This window comes from Phoenix dactylifera, unplaced genomic scaffold (assembly GCF_009389715.1).
Source record: "Phoenix dactylifera cultivar Barhee BC4 unplaced genomic scaffold, palm_55x_up_171113_PBpolish2nd_filt_p 000112F, whole genome shotgun sequence".
In the NCBI taxonomy this organism is placed as follows: Eukaryota; Viridiplantae; Streptophyta; class Magnoliopsida; order Arecales; family Arecaceae; genus Phoenix; species Phoenix dactylifera.
Window position 1 is genome coordinate 732,858 of NW_024067684.1, and position 16,216 is coordinate 749,073.

General features: G+C 33.5%; 1 protein-coding gene across 1 annotated transcript; it reads left to right on the top strand.

Annotated features, from left to right (window-relative positions):
• Nucleotides 1-6,154: 6,154 nt before the first annotated feature.
• On the top strand, nt 6,155-7,375 carry LOC103717986 (zinc finger A20 and AN1 domain-containing stress-associated protein 5). The gene is made up of 2 exons (XM_008806583.3): nt 6,155-6,532; nt 6,610-7,375. Exon 2 carries the CDS (start codon nt 6,665-6,667, stop codon nt 7,187-7,189), a length of 525 nt encoding a protein of 174 aa, XP_008804805.2. The 5' UTR covers nt 6,155-6,532; nt 6,610-6,664; the 3' UTR covers nt 7,190-7,375.
• Nucleotides 7,376-16,216: the final 8,841 nt, after the last annotated feature.

Here is a 16,216-nt window from a genome sequence, read left to right on the forward strand (position 1 = left end):
ACTTGATGCTTTGAATCTTTTGTTCCTCTCTTTTGCTAAATCATTTTTCATTTTTTATCTCCCAAGTTGGACCAATGCCTATCTATATTTATTTGTACTTTTAATGTTTTATTCTAGGATGAGGTATTCATCTACCTCAGCTTTAATCATTCTTTAATTCCATGAAATTTATCTTATTTTATTAAACATTCTCTTGTTTGACATCATAACTTTTTTATTTTTTAAATAATTTTACTTCTATATGTGCCATATTTTCATGTACTTGTTATAAGCATAAACGAAAAATTTCTGAGTGTTGATGATGTATAGATGATGCTCTATTTGATATGCATGTCATATCAAGTACTAGTTAGCAACTATTATCTATAGGTATAAAGCGAATCAAGAATCTTTAGAATATTCCTTCCAACGTGAGTGAATTTTGTGCAGCTCTCAATCTGGTTTTCCCTCCATGCCTCGGCTTGCTTGGTCTGAGGTTTCTTCACGTCAATTTTGGTGTGTTCGTGCATGGACTCGCTCCTGGGCTGGGAGTCTTTGGAAATATTCATTTCGTGGCATGGGGGAAATTTCACTCAGAGCTAAGCGTGGCATGGCGTGGCATTTGGATTAGCTTAGTTTGGGTACTCAACATGTCATTTTTCGGTAGGGTTTCAGGTTCAGTTCATGGATCCGTGGATTTTGCTTGGGTTCAAGGGTGGTGCGGATCAATTAACGTTTGATTTCTTCCTATGGAGGAGGCCTCAGGAGGGTGGTTGAGAGTTAGGGTTTCAGGTTTATTTGGAGATGATAAAATGAGGCAACGGTTCTTTTTCCTTTTTCCATGATTATTTTCCCTTTCTAGTTGTATTTATATTTTTCCCATTTTAGTTTAGAAAAGTTCAACTGTTTTTTTCGATTCATCTTCGTGTTTTTCGGTGTTGCATGGCTTTGGTTTTTAATATTTTACTTTTTCTTTCTACTTTTTATGTCCTTACATTTGTGTTTATAGGGCTTCGTCTAAAAATTGTTCATTTTTTCTTTTGCCATCGCAGTATTGTTGCGTTCATTTTTTTATTTTTTTTAAAAAAAACATGTTTTTTTTGATTGGGTTGAGTTTTGTTAGCGTGGTAGGAAATGCAGGTGATTTAATTGAAGATGATTTGGTGAGATTGCGATGGAAATTATTAGTTAAAAGAGTTTTTTCTGACTTTTCTACTTCAGTATGTTTGTTGTTTCGATATTTTTTTTGCTCTTCTGTTCGTTGCTATCATTGGAGAAGATGAGGTTTTTTTCAACCCTCCTCTTGGATCATCGTATTTTGAAGATAATTAAATTAAATATGAAGTTCAAGATTATTAATTGGAAGGATTTTCTGCCTTTTTGTCTATCAATTTTGTCCTTTTAATCCTCTCAATTTAGAAAATAGAGTTTTTTTTCATCTCTTTCATCCCTTATTTTGTTTGCTACATTTTTTGATCCCTTTTTCCTTTTTTTTAAATTTTTGTTGTTGTTTTGTTCGATTATGATAGCTGGGAGGGTGGTCATTTGGATTTTTCTTATTTTGGTTGAGTTTATTTCTTCATTTTGATGGTTTATAGGTTGATGAACCATATTTTATGATTATGCTTTCCTATGCCTTTCTTTTACATTTTGTTCTTCCTCTTTTGCTTCTTTTTCTCCTTGTTTTCATTTTTCTCTTTTTATTTTTTGGTTGATTATTGGTTTGGATTCTTTTTATGGAGTAGCAGCTATGGTTGTGCATTTTGTGCATATTAGATTTTGCACTAATGTTAAATAAGATTAATCAGGAAAGATGATTTTTTTTTTTTTTTCATTGTTAACTTCTTCGATCGCGGAGGTATTGTCCTTCCCACCCTGCCTTTTTCTTTTAATTTATACATATATACATAAATGCATACAAATAACTGTTGGCCTTAACAAATCATTGAGAGTCTTCATCCTCTCAATTCTAATTTCTCTAAGGATGCTCAAAACTTTTGGTCCTGCACCAGTTGCCTCTTAGAGGATTCCAGTCTCATACTATAGTAAGTAGGGAATCACTCTAATATAGAAAGTGGAAAAGAACTTCAAAATATTTTTTGAATATTATTTGATGTAGGAAGAGGATGTAGGAAGAGGATGTAGGAAGACTTACTTATAAAAGAGATTTCTAAAACCAATAGATTGTCCTAGTTCCCATAGAATCTAACTTTTCTAAAGAAAAATAAAGAGATAAATATTAATAAATAGTAGAAATAGATTCTAACAAAATTTCTAACTTATTTGACATAAATTTCTAGAAGAGAGAAATTAGAAATTCAGATAAAGATAAAAATAAAAGAAAAAATCATTTTTTAAATCATGGGCCGTGGAATAATAGTTTCATAATTTTCTAGAAGTTCACTAGCATTCACATATCTTTGATAAATCATATAACTTTCTCATTTGATTTCCATTTTGAGTGATTCAAGATATATTAGAAAGCTAACCTGATGATAGATTCATGAAAGTAGCTTTACAAATTTTTATTACATTAATACTGATAAAGCTTTCTTTTGGATCAATGTATACTGGATTGCCTTTCTTAACGCAGGTGGATATGAAATTTGAAACCTAAACTCACAAGACACCTAGGAAGCCCTATCCGGAGTGGTTTGACCAAGTCTACGAGTTCCCTAGAGGGTATAAAATGAATTCTCGAGGCTCTCTGAAGATGATAACCTATCGACCATGGATCATGTAGGTCGATTCTCAGTCCAATGTTGCAAAGCCGGAAGCAATGACTTCCTCGAGCTTAGCCTCTTCACAACCTTTAGCTCAACATTTGGTACATCAACTGCCACCCAACTCCATTCAGACATGGACAACAAGAACCAATATTATGCATAGTTCTATGGAATTGAGGCCAATGAATCAATTGCTGATTTGGCTAAACTAACTTAGTAATCAAGAGAATTTGATATGGCTAGGTTCAAGCATGCTAAGATCGGTGCTATATCTCACTTAGGGAGGTCGAGTATGGCAAGATCACCTAAAATAGCTTGAATCTCGAGCAAAAAATAAAAAAGCAAAAATAGAAGGCAAAATTTTATTGAGCGGGTGAAACTACCTACATCCAAAATCAAGCCGATGATGTAGTGGCAGGTACATCCTATCACCCTTCTAAGTATCGATCAATAAGATGTGGGGCAGTGTTTACCATATCTAGATCGATGACCATGATCCCTAGACCACTAAATATTATGCCTTAGAAGGACACTTAGTATAAACCAAGTAGCAGCAGATCTTTAAAAGAAACATCTTACACATGCCATGTTGCAAATCGAATACCAAGTCGTGGGTCGATCTCTAAGGTAATTGTTAGGTTGCAGACTAAGAAAGCAAGAGCTATCAACTATAACGTTGCAAGACTCTAGGAGAATGTTTGGCAAGCATTACCACTATCCAGAATGTGGAAGGAGTGAGAACACTACTCAAATATGGGAGTACTGGGAAAAATGATAACTGCCAAGTGGAAGCGGCCTATGTGCCACAAGCTTGCTTGAACAAAAGTCAAAACTAGTTAGTGACACTTGTCCTCATAGTTAATAGAAGCTACTTATAAATATCAGATTATAACAATAGTTTAACATCTTTTCAACTGCACAATATCTGACCAAAAACTGGTATATTCTTTAGATTCATGACAGTTTATTTGTCCGAAAGCATTTGTGTTCCTTCTCTTTAAATGCTCGTAATTTAATTTTCCTTTGTCATTTACTTTCTATCGGTAGTGAAAGTTCTTAAAGTTTTAAGGCAGTGGAACTCACATTATTCCATACTCATATCTCAAACCACCATATTTTCCGATGAGAAACTGGTAGCACATTCCTGTAATTCATCCAGCCACCTTATCCATTATTTTTTGTCATTCTTGGGGGAAAGACTTTGGCAGGTGGACTAGAAGCGGAAACAACTTTTTCACTTTGTAACTAACCTAAACACAATTATTATTTAAGGCACCTTGCTAAAATAGATGTTGGACCAAATAGATAATGAATGCAATAAGGTTTCGGTGAAACTGGGGCCTTGGATTAGATACCTATTGGATGAATATAAAACACAAGATAGTGAAGCGACTCTAAAAACCATTGGTTTTTTCTCACCTCACGATGACATCTCCTGCCATCCCATCACCTTGTAACCTCATAATAACAACAGTTAGCAAAATTTTCTTCTAAGTAGTGGTTGCACCGCGTCCAATGTAGACTAAGGCCCTGTTTGGGGGAGCTGTTGGCAGTAGAGCTGTCGGAAGTAGAGCTGTCGGAAGTAGAGCTGTTATAAAAAACTGTTTGCTGTTTGGTGACTACATTCGTAAAGTGCTGTGGTACTTTGTTTTGTGTTTGGTAAACAAACTGAGAAAGTACTTTTATATGACAAAATTACCATAAAGGACATTGCATAGTATTATACAACACAACATAATAAAACATAACATAAATTAATACATAAATATACGATATAGTATAATATTATTGTAATATAAAATAATATTATGTTAATATAGCATAATAGTAATATAATTATTAGAGTAAATTAATATTTGGTAATATAACATAATATTAAATTATTTAACATAACATATTAATGTATTATGATATAATGTAATATATATTATATTTATAATATAATACAATAATAAAAGTATAAAATATTATAATTATTAGTATAAATTAATTTCTCATAATATAACATAATATTAAATTATTTAAAATAACATATTAATGTATTATAATGTAATGTAATATAATACAATATTTATAGTATAATACAATAATAAAGGTATAAAATATTATAATTAATATTATAAATTAATTTTCCATAATATAACATAATATTAAATTATTTAAAATAACATATTAATGTATTATAATGTAATGTAATATAATACAATATTTATAGTATAATACAATAATAAAGGTATAAAATATTATAATTATTAGTATAAATTAATTTTCCATAATATAACATAATATTAAATTATTTAACATAACATATTAATGTATTATGATATAATATAATATGATATTATATTCATAGTTTAATACAAAAATAAAGGTATAAAATATTATAATTAATATTATAAAATAATTTTCCATAATATACCATAATATTAAATTATTTAAAACAACATATTAATGTATTATAATGTAATGTAATATAATACAATATTTATAGTATAATACAATAATAAAGATATAAAATATTATAATTATTAGTATAAATTAATTTTTCATAATATAACATAATATTAAATTATTTAACATAACATATTAATGTATTATGATATAATATAATATGATATTATATTTATAGTATAATACAAAAATAAAGGTATAAAATATTATAATTATTAGTATAAATTAATTTTCCATAATATAACATAATATTAAATTATTTAACATAACATATTAATGTATTATGATATAATATAATATGATATTATATTTATAGTATAATACAAAAATAAAGGTATAAAATATTATAATTATTAGTATAAAATAATTTTTCATAATAATTTTCCATAATTTTTCATAAAATAATTTTCCGCGGTCCAGGGGCTCTTCTTCATGGTCCACGCTCGAGGAGGACCTCAGCGTGGGCCGCGAGGTTGATGATAAAAAAAAACAATAGATTGATTTTGGAAGGTATGGAAAAGGTTTAAAATTTTTTTCTTCTAAAATGTGGTTCAAGAGATGCATACAAAAATTGAAAAGAAAAATACCTTTTCCTATGGAAGAGAGTCTGACGGCTTGGGTTCTTGGCTCTAGCAGATTTTTAGGTTTATTCAGGGATAAACTATGTAATTATGTTATTTTAATATGGGCATTTTTGTCAAAAATATAGCTTTCCGAAAAAACTGAAACAGCTTCCTCCCAAAAGCTTCAAATTGGAGGGCCAGAAAGCACTTTCAGCTTTTGGGAGGAAGCTTCCTCCCTACCTCTCTATAAAACCCAAGCGTTTCCTTGCCTCACTGCGACAGCATCTCCCGCCATCCAACCCACCCCGTAACGTTCATAATAGCAAGAATTAGTAAAAATTTCTCCTGAATAGCGGTGGTAGCATTGTAATTATCAGTCTAAGCAATCGCTTTTGGGCCTGACGTCTCTTATTATTTGGGGTGGGCAAATTCAAGTACAACTACTCTCCGCCTCTTCCTCTCCATCTCTCGCTTTCCCTCCTATGAGCTCTTTTCCTTTTCGCCTTCTTTTCTTCAAAAAAAGAAAGAAAAAATTTCCACTAACAACCTCTCTTCTTCTCCTTTTCTCTCTTCTTCCTATTGGAAACAAGAGAGATCGAGACAGAAGGAGGGAGGCGATCTGATCCGTTCTCATCTTCCACTCATAAGAGGGGAATGGATCGATCTCCTTTTGCGTGATTTCTACATTATTTCTAGTTTAATCTTCAAGCATAAGCGAAGCAAATTTCGGGATTTCTAAGACACCTGATTCGTCGTCTTGAATTCTTCGTGGCGTCTTTGCTCTGCTTTATTTTTAAACTCGAATTTGCCTTGGTATTGCATCAGTTCTTCGTTTTTTTTCGTTTTTTTTTTTTCTTTTGCTGAATCTTTTGTTTCCAAAAATCGTGCAGATTGGGGCTCTCTTTTGATCGTTGATTGATCGCAAAAATAAAGAAAACGAAAAAGATGGCGGAAGAGCAGAGATATCAGGAGAGGCACCGCCTCTGTGCCAACAACTGCGGCTTGTTTGGCAGCCCCGCCACCCTCAACCTCTGCTCCAAGTGCTACAGTGATCTCCGCCTCAAGGACGAGGACCAGGCCTCCTCCGCCAAGACCGCCGTCGGAAAGTCCCGAGCCTCCTCCTCTTCCACCTCCGTCGCCGCCGCCGCCGCCGCCGCCGCCATGGTCTCTTCCCCTGCCATAACCCGAGCAGCAGCAGAGCCCGCCGCGGTAACCCTAATGGAGCCCACCTCACTGTCGGCAGTGGAGGCTCTTCCGGCGCAACAGCAACAGCAATCAAATCGGTGTGCGGCGTGTCGGAAGAGGGTGGGGCTGACCGGGTTCCGGTGTCGGTGCGGGGCGACCTACTGCGGGATCCACCGATACCCGGAACGGCACGGCTGCGGCGTCGACTATAAGACCGCCGGCCGCGACGCCATCGCCCGGGCCAACCCCGTCGTCAAGGCCGATAAGCTCCACCGGAGGATTTGAAGAGAGCCACGGCATGAGCACTGATTTGGTGGTCGACGGCCGTGATCATCGTCCGCCCTCTGTGGGCCTTCTGTTTTGTTTTCTTTTCTGTATTCCTTATTTTTAATTTTTATTTTAGAAATATAGATCCTCAACGAATAAAGAAAATTAGTAATCTGGTACGATTTATTTAGTAAATATATTACATAGATAAGATCGAATTACCTATTTTAGATCAATTTTATATATAATTTTTTAGCTTATTTAATAAATAAGTTAGTATTTTTAATTCGATCTATATCCAACATGATTTGATTACCATCCCTAACAATAGCACCATTTTCAACCGAGAATAATACATAATAGCCACTATTTGGGCATAGACAATTTACAATGTGAAATTGTTTTCTCAAAATTGATCTTTAATTTATGCTGTTGGCAGTCAGATGATTAATTAATGAAACAAATGCAATTTTGGTTTTAATCAAGTTTCATCATGTGAATTGATCAATAATGATATGCACTCCTTGTTTCTCTTAAAATTTATTTCAAACCAGGCTCAATCTGGCCCAAACCCGATCAAGCTTAACTCTTTGCTTACCACTTTCTTTCTTGCCCTATTAAATCACAAATTTCGTGAATTGGTCCTAGGTTCTTGGCATACGTATGCTTGTTCGTCTATAACTATGGATGGCAATTTATAGCCCAACTTGTAACCAATCTGCTTTAAGCATATTTGAGTTTGGCATAAACGAATTTGGGTTATAAATGGGTCAACCTGCTTAGACCCGATTATTTAATGAATCAACTTCAGGTTTGATCTTTTGACTCATTTTGACCAATTTAATAATTATATTAAGTATGACCTGACTCATTTAACCTATTTAAGACTCGTTTAACCCATTTAAAACCGACTTAACCTATTTCTTTCTCATTTAACAGAATCCGCACAATATGTTTAACTCATCTATACATTTAGCCAATTAAAAGAATACTTAACATGTTTAACTCATTTAACCTTATTCAGCCTGTTTAATAAATAGGTTCTGTGGGTCTGGTTGGCTTACCTATTTAATAGATAGGCCGATTTTATATATAGTTTTTTGACTTATAAAATAAGCAGGTCAGGATTGGGTTGATAAATTTTTAACACGACCCACATCTATCCTGATCCCATCCAACCCAATCCAACTCAACCTAATTGCCATCCCTATCTATAGCATAAATTTTAATCGAGAATTCACAATAATCATTGTTTAATCATGAACAATTTACCATGGGAAAAGGCTTTTAAAATTGATTTTCAATTTAGGCTGCTGTCAATCAAAAGACTAACTAATGAAATATATGAAATTTTAGTTTTGATCAATTTTCATTATATGAATCAACCAATAATGATATACACTCCTTGTTGTTCTCAACTTAGAATATCATCTATATAGACCACCATAGTATTTATCACACCCTGACCTGTTACTATAAGTCGGGCATTTAATAGATAGATGCACATCTATAGGGTTTAACCCCATAGGATATGCAAGACCTGCCTTTTGATTTATATATATTCATATCATTCCAAACTTAGGTAGCAGTAAGAATAATGCAATTATTCAAAAGAAATAGTTCATAATAACTAATAATAATGAATAACAATATAAATATCAAAACAAATTTATTCAAAGAAAAGCCAAAGAAATATCTTCTAGATTCTGAGCTCCTTACTCCTCGGTCCCAAGCCCTAGCTATTCCTCCACATCTGAAAAAAAAATAAAAGAGAGAATGAGCTTTATAGACTTAGTAAGTTACCAAAACTTCTAGTTGGATCAAGCTAAAATATAATTTTTCTAAATATAAATAATTTAACAACATTAAGATGCATTTATCAACATAATTTTTTTTCAAAATATGCCAGGCATAACGATAAATCACAAACTCTCTTAACCTTTGGTTACCACAACCACGATCAACCCGGTAACAAGGTCTAAAAAAGACTAGCCCCTGAATATAGCATATACGATCCATTAGCATATGCTAACGGTCGACTCTAATTAGCTAAGCCTGAAAAAGAATTAGCTCTAAATCACATGGCCATGATTCATCCCGTGACAAGGCAAAAAGATAGCCTTGAGAATAAAATACATGAACCATCAACCTGTGCTAGCGATCTGCCCCAACAAACTATGCCCCAAATGACTAGCTCTACCAATGATCGGCCCTTATTAGCTAGGTCCGGAGAAAACTAGTTCTAACATATAGTCAACGACCAGCCACATTGGCTAGACTCAAATCATAATTAGGCCGGAGAGTTTTCATAATATCCAAAAAAACTGGCTTCGCATACATAATATAAGCATACTTGTTTCACATCGCATTTCAAATTTGGGGCACTAAACTAAGAAAATCATGTCCTTTAAAACTTCATGCGGAATTAAAATATGAGTAATCATCTCTTTTCAAATGTCATGCAATATTAAAATAGGAATATCATCTCATTTCTAACTTTGAAATTATACAAATGGATCATTGTTTCCATAATCATACTAGAATAAGAAAATTATGCTTGACCCATAATATTTGAATTACTCCTTTTATGTAGCCATGCATAATTTCCAAAATTTCTAATTACCAAATATTTAAATGTTTTCCTTCTTAATCATTGGTTCAAAACTAGATAGTATAATTTTCAATTTTAAAACTCATGGCATGCATTATAAAATCACTAGAGATAAAGGAAACTTGCCGTCTTAAATTAATCAAATCCAAATTACTTCTAGCAAGATTGATCACAGCCTTAGACACGTGGACCAATCATAGACCTGATGCTCTTTTAGATTGAAGGCTTTGATCAAAATAACTTACATCATAAGCTCTCAATAAAAAGAGACTAGTGTGAAGAGAGAGAAGCTTGGTCTGGGTCTAATTAAGGGTATGGTCTATTTGTTTTAGGTTGACCATCAAGGGAAGGTCTAGGTCTAGTCAAATTTTGGACCCGATCTAAAAAGGTGAGATCATATCAAGGTGATGGGTTTCTTCCTTTTTTCTATTTTTTGGCAGATACAGAGAAGAGGCCTGAGGCGAGGCGAGGTGGCTGTGGCCTCTGCGTGTAGCGGTGGTTCGGCCATGTGCATAAAGAAAAATAGAGAAGGAAGGAGGAGAGGAGCGGCACCCCTGGCTATCCTGATGGCAACTTCCTCAACAACAAGGACCATGGAGAGAGAGTGAAGGCTCACTAATGAGTGGTAACAGCATCGAATCTCGGCCAATGGCGGTGGATTCCAGCAGGAAAAAGAGCGACAGATCTCAGAATAGGGGAAATAGAGGAAAGAGGGTTTTAAGAGGGGAGGAGGGATTTTGGGTGGTCCAGCTTGGTTATGGCAGCATAGCAACCACAGGAGATGAGAAAGAAGGGAGAGGAAGGCTCGATGGTGATCCATTATAGAAAATAAGGGGGATTTAAAGAAGAGTTTTAGAAGAGGATAGGCTTGGTGGCCATTTGCATTTTTCCACAACCTCGGCGGTGGTTGGGAGCAACCCCAATGGCCGAGAGCTATTTCGAACCAGCCTTATGAAGTCTGTTCCCTTATCTCAACGGTGGGAGCTCGAGCAAAAGATCACGATTGCGACTCTTCTATTTTGGTCCCAATTTTTTATTTTTCATTTCTTAAATAAAACCTGGCAATACTTGCTGACTTTAGTTTAAAATTGGTCCGATAGTTCTCACATCCTCCCCTCTTTAAAAAATTTTATCCTTGAAACTGACATATCTTATCCATGAAACAACTGAGGGTACTTGGCTCGCATCTCCTCCTTGAGTTTCGATATTGCTTCTCGACATACAAGAGTGAGTTGCCTCAAGTCCTGATTCTTTCTATCTACAATTGTTATTGGCCGCTCTTCATAAGACAATTTTTTTCTAAGCTATAGGGGTCTTGGGCCTTAGCCCGTTTTCAAACCTCCTTGCTTTAATGCCATCAGTATCCACCAAGCCTGGAGTGAGGCGACATAGGTCAATAAACTTGGCCTCATACTGGGCCACCATCATTCTCCCTTGAGTCAACCTGGTGAATTCACTCTCCTTTAAAATGATGAAATGTAAGAGAGTAGGATGTCTTTCTTAGGAGAATAAGAGACCCACAAAAGAAAGAGAAAACAACAAGAATTCTGAAGCACCTAGTTTCATAATACAGCACTCAACAGTACTCTATAATTCTACTAAAAAAAAGTACTCTATAAATATATGTGTTGAGAAAATGGTTACTTAGTCAACACCATTTCATGGAAATGTTGAAATGATGAACATAGAAAGGTGTTTCAGTTAGCAAACTTAGAGACCCCAATAGAAAAATGATAAATACAAAAAGCTCGCAAGCACCTAGTTTCATTCGAAGCAATTAAGCACCACTTGTGATAAAATTTCAGTATCAACAAAATAGAAAAATCAAAGATTATACAATTGGCATTCACATAAAGGATTCTCAATAAATTGTGGGTGGTTTTTGCCTCTCTTATCATCAAAAAAAAAAGATATTCACATAAAGGAAGAACATATCATTCGCCAAGAAGGACCGACAACAAAATTTAAATGCCACTTACTTGTATAAGAGGAGCCCGTCCTCTTCGCTTGAACAAGAACTCATAGTTGGTTGACAGTTTTCATAAATATAGGACTCATTTGGTTCACAGAAAGAATTTTGCCTCACTAGAATATTTTTCTTAGAAAACTAATGCCTGAGTATATGATACCTAAAAAGTAGATTTTTGTATATTTAGTTGACCATAGAAAAGTAACATAGAAAAGAATAAATTATATTTAGTTGAGCATTTACTTTTCTGAAAAGTTGTATAAAATGCCTATTATTCCTTTAATAAAGTTATGTAAAATACCTATAAAACATCACATATATAATTTTTACTAGCTTTTTTATTTATCTTTAAATCTAAAATATTTAAAAATAGGAATTAAAAATATTTATTGGGTTAAGTTTTTAGAGTTCTAACTATTTTTGATAGTTAGATAATTTCTTTATATGATAGTAATTTTTAATAGTTGTTTATATATTTTTGTATTAGAATTACCACAACTTCTTTATATTGTGGTAATTTTTAATAGTATATTTTTAATATTTTAAGATTAACTATTAAAATTAGCTATTAAGAGGATCATAATGGCCTAAAAGCATTTTTTGTAAAAAATTAATCATAATTTTCAGTTTATGGGAAGTGGCTTTTCTATGTCCTATATAGATTTTTATTTGTCATGAAATATCAAAAATTTATTCTCATGAAAAAGTTACTTTTCTATCTCTCTTCTTTAAAATCTTCAACCAAACATGAGATATTTTTTTATTTTTTCGTTAACCATACTTTTTTCCCTCGTCATCCCACAAACCAAACAAGTCCATAAAGTTTATGCACTTGCTAGGTATGGCTATAATAGACATCTTATGAGACCGTCAAAGGACTTGACATGGACTTATATCAGGGCCCTTTAACAAGTTTCGAGTCTTACTCTTCGAAAAGAAGGACATGAGCTAACAAACAAATACCATCCAACATACAGTTCACAGAAATTAAACATCATCAATTACTGGATTGCAATTGATGTCTTAGAAGATCAGGGACGAAGGAAATAAACCTATACGAAGAGCCAAAATGAAAAATAAAATTACATACCAATAGTGTATCTTCTTAAAAATTGTTGGTTGCTTAAAAATTAAATGATTTAGAAGTTAATTTGGTTTTCAAGTAACTTGATATTTCAAATTTGCAAAATCAAAGTATATAATATGGTTTCATGACTGTCCAAATGGATCAATACTACTTAAGAACCAATGCTTTTTAGCTAAGGTAGCAGAGTATGCTTTTGTACAAGGCATTAAGAACAATCATGTGAAAAAAATTCAATCCTTTTCATAACTAAATTCTGCAGCCCACAAAACATATGTTTGAATTTGTTGATACTAAATAATTATACAGATAACTAAGTTAAGATAGCTTATATTAATTATAAATAAGATAACCTATATTAATTATAAACAAGCTATAATGATTGATTTAGCTTAAAACAATATCAAAATAAGATATATCTTAGAAGGCATGCAACTTTTTTCAGAAAACTCTGTATACTACTACATAATACAAGTACAATTGACCAATTTACTGATACAGAATAGCTAAAAAATAAATAAAAACTCCAATTTTGACCAACTTTGATCATATTTTGTAAATGTGAACTTTCGAATTCCATCAATTTAGGATCTCCCATTACAACTTTTTTATATCTTAAGGCATAAATTACCTTCGATTACTGAACAAAAACTATATGGTGAAAAGAGTCATTTATGGATATAAAGATAAAAAATTATATGATTTTTTTAAAATCAGAATTATTATGAAAATGTATATAGTTAATCATAAGCATTAGATGTACATCCCTACTTAAAAAATCATGGATGATAGCCTATTAGGGAAACATGTCAAATGCTAAAATTACTTGAGTTGTATTTGCCTCCTTTTAAAAAAATTAATAGTTACCAAGTAAAAATAGATAGAACAAGAAATAATAGAAAAATATAGTGAAATAAGTAAAAATAAATATAAGCATCTCACAATTTACTTTGAAATGTTTGATAGATTATGATTATGTTTATAGAATCAAACATCATGTTTGGATGGAGCATACTTGAACTCGATAACCCCCTAAGTCATGCCCCACTGGGTTGAATACTAAGTTACATTAAGAAATAAACATTAGAATCATATAAGTGAATGCAAATAAAGTTAGTCTTTGAAGGCATTAGTAGCTTAATTGCCTAGTCTTGCCCGAGATGTGAATGAGGTTAGCACACATAGGATGGGCTATTTGTGGTGGAAACAATTATTGGAGGTTGAGATCAAGTTGAAACCATGGAGGTATAGATTGTGGAGCAATGGCTTTGGTAGTCAGGAGTAGAAAGGGCAAATATATATGATAGTGCAATGAGTATAGAGAAGTATCACCAAGCCCTCCACTCCTGATTGGCCACATACATATTGATTGAGTTTTCTTTTTGTCTTCTTTTCTAACCCCACTATCGGTGCTCATCCTTGAATTCTCTCTACCTCACTCTAAGATAAATTGTTGTAAGTCGTAGATCATATGGGAATGAGGGGAGAGAAGGATAGAGTGGTTTTTGGAATGGGTAAATGATAACCACCTTATCTCTAAATAGTTATTATGATAGACCATTTTACATTATATAACAATAAAAATTTAACAGTAGCACAGAAAGTTAAATATTTGTTATAGAATATATTTGTTATTCATCTTATTTTTTATTCATTATAAATAAGATTAAATGTTTAAATCAATATGTATTACCTACTTTAATTATTTGTGTTAGTTAAATATAGGAAGAAGTGAGCATTTTAGATTTTTTTAAAAAAGAACTATACCTCTAAATGGTAATTATGATAGACCAATTCATATTATATAATGATAAAGATTCAGTAGCAAGAAAATCATTCATTAGATATTTATTATAGAATACATTTACTTTGCATATTTTATTTTATTTAATATAAATAAAGATCAAATGACTAAATCAACAAGTGTATTGATTATTTTATTTTAGAGATTTTCTTTGGTACAACCAAGAACCTACCTAGCTATTTGCTTTTGGAAGTCCTGTAGATAGATTATGGAAACCAGATTAAAAAATAAAAATAATTACATTGTTGTAGGTGGACATCAAAATATATCAAGTTCTGGAATATATCCTTCATTGATCAGACATGGCTTATGTGATTATGGGATTGCGCGGTGGCTGGAGCTCATCAACAGCAAGGGCACCGGAGAAGATAAAAGAACTGATTTTTTAATTCCAAAACTATCTTTCATTGTATGGACATCCAGCTCATAATAAAATTAAACTTATCTTTGATATAATTTTCTACGGTGCATGTTCTAGATAGCCACCATATCATCTATTTTGACGTCGTTCATCTTGCAAACTCTATTTGGCACAAAACACGCAGCACATAAGTTCCACATTTGTGTGGCTCATTTTTTTTCAAAAGGTACTTATTATGTCATGCTAGTTTAAAAATTTCCCAAGACAAACTCCCTCTCAACCTAAAGCCACACCCAATGCCCACGCTATTGCATGGGTGAGAGCAACAGTACAATGCATGCCCCGGACTTTATTTTTGGGTTTCGGCCTCCTCTTTTCAAGGTCTTTCTCCAGGAAGACCGCAGCCACTCCTGGCCTTATCGTCATCCGCACAGGGGCGGAAGCTTCACCCCAAATGGCCTTCTCCAAGAGGAGGCCACGAGCGCCGTCCAACCTGGACTTCTTCAAGACCAATGACCAGTTGCGTGTCAACTTGGTTTTCTCAGGCGGATCCAAGAGATGAAGACAGATTCGAGGGCACTATAGAATATTTTACTTTCTGATTTTTTTTTGAATATATTCAGACTAAAATGATGTGAGTCGTCAGTTAAAAAGAAAAAAAAAAAGAATCCCCAACGTTCGTCTTTCTTTTGAGGCTGTGGGTGGGACTACCAGTCAATTAATTCCATGCAATTACTTGTGCGTCGACGTCAGCCATCAAGCCATCTTCCTTAATAAAACCAACAGGTCGGCCATCTTGGAAGGAGGACAAGGAAGGAATGCTACTGCCCACCAAACCATATCTTATTAAAATATCGAACCGAGTTGTACGTACCTTTCACGTAAAAGAATGATCATCCACCCTGCAGTCTATCCAACGGTAGTTTCGTGCAAAAGAAGGCTAATGATTCTTTTGCAGGAAAGATACGCCCCAATCCTATAAGAATACTATATAAATATTGAGTGTCAGACTTAACTTCTGGAAAACGAATCCTGTAGCGAAGGTTTTTGAAGACCAACGAGCTAGTAATAGTATGAAACCTTCAAAGAGATGAATTTCAGCAAGTGCTAACTTATTGCATGCAATATTTTCTCTTTAGTTTTCCGATCTCACGTATTTACAGAGAAAAAAATCAAGCTGAAGATTGAGTGCAACAAATGCACTGGCTGGTGATTT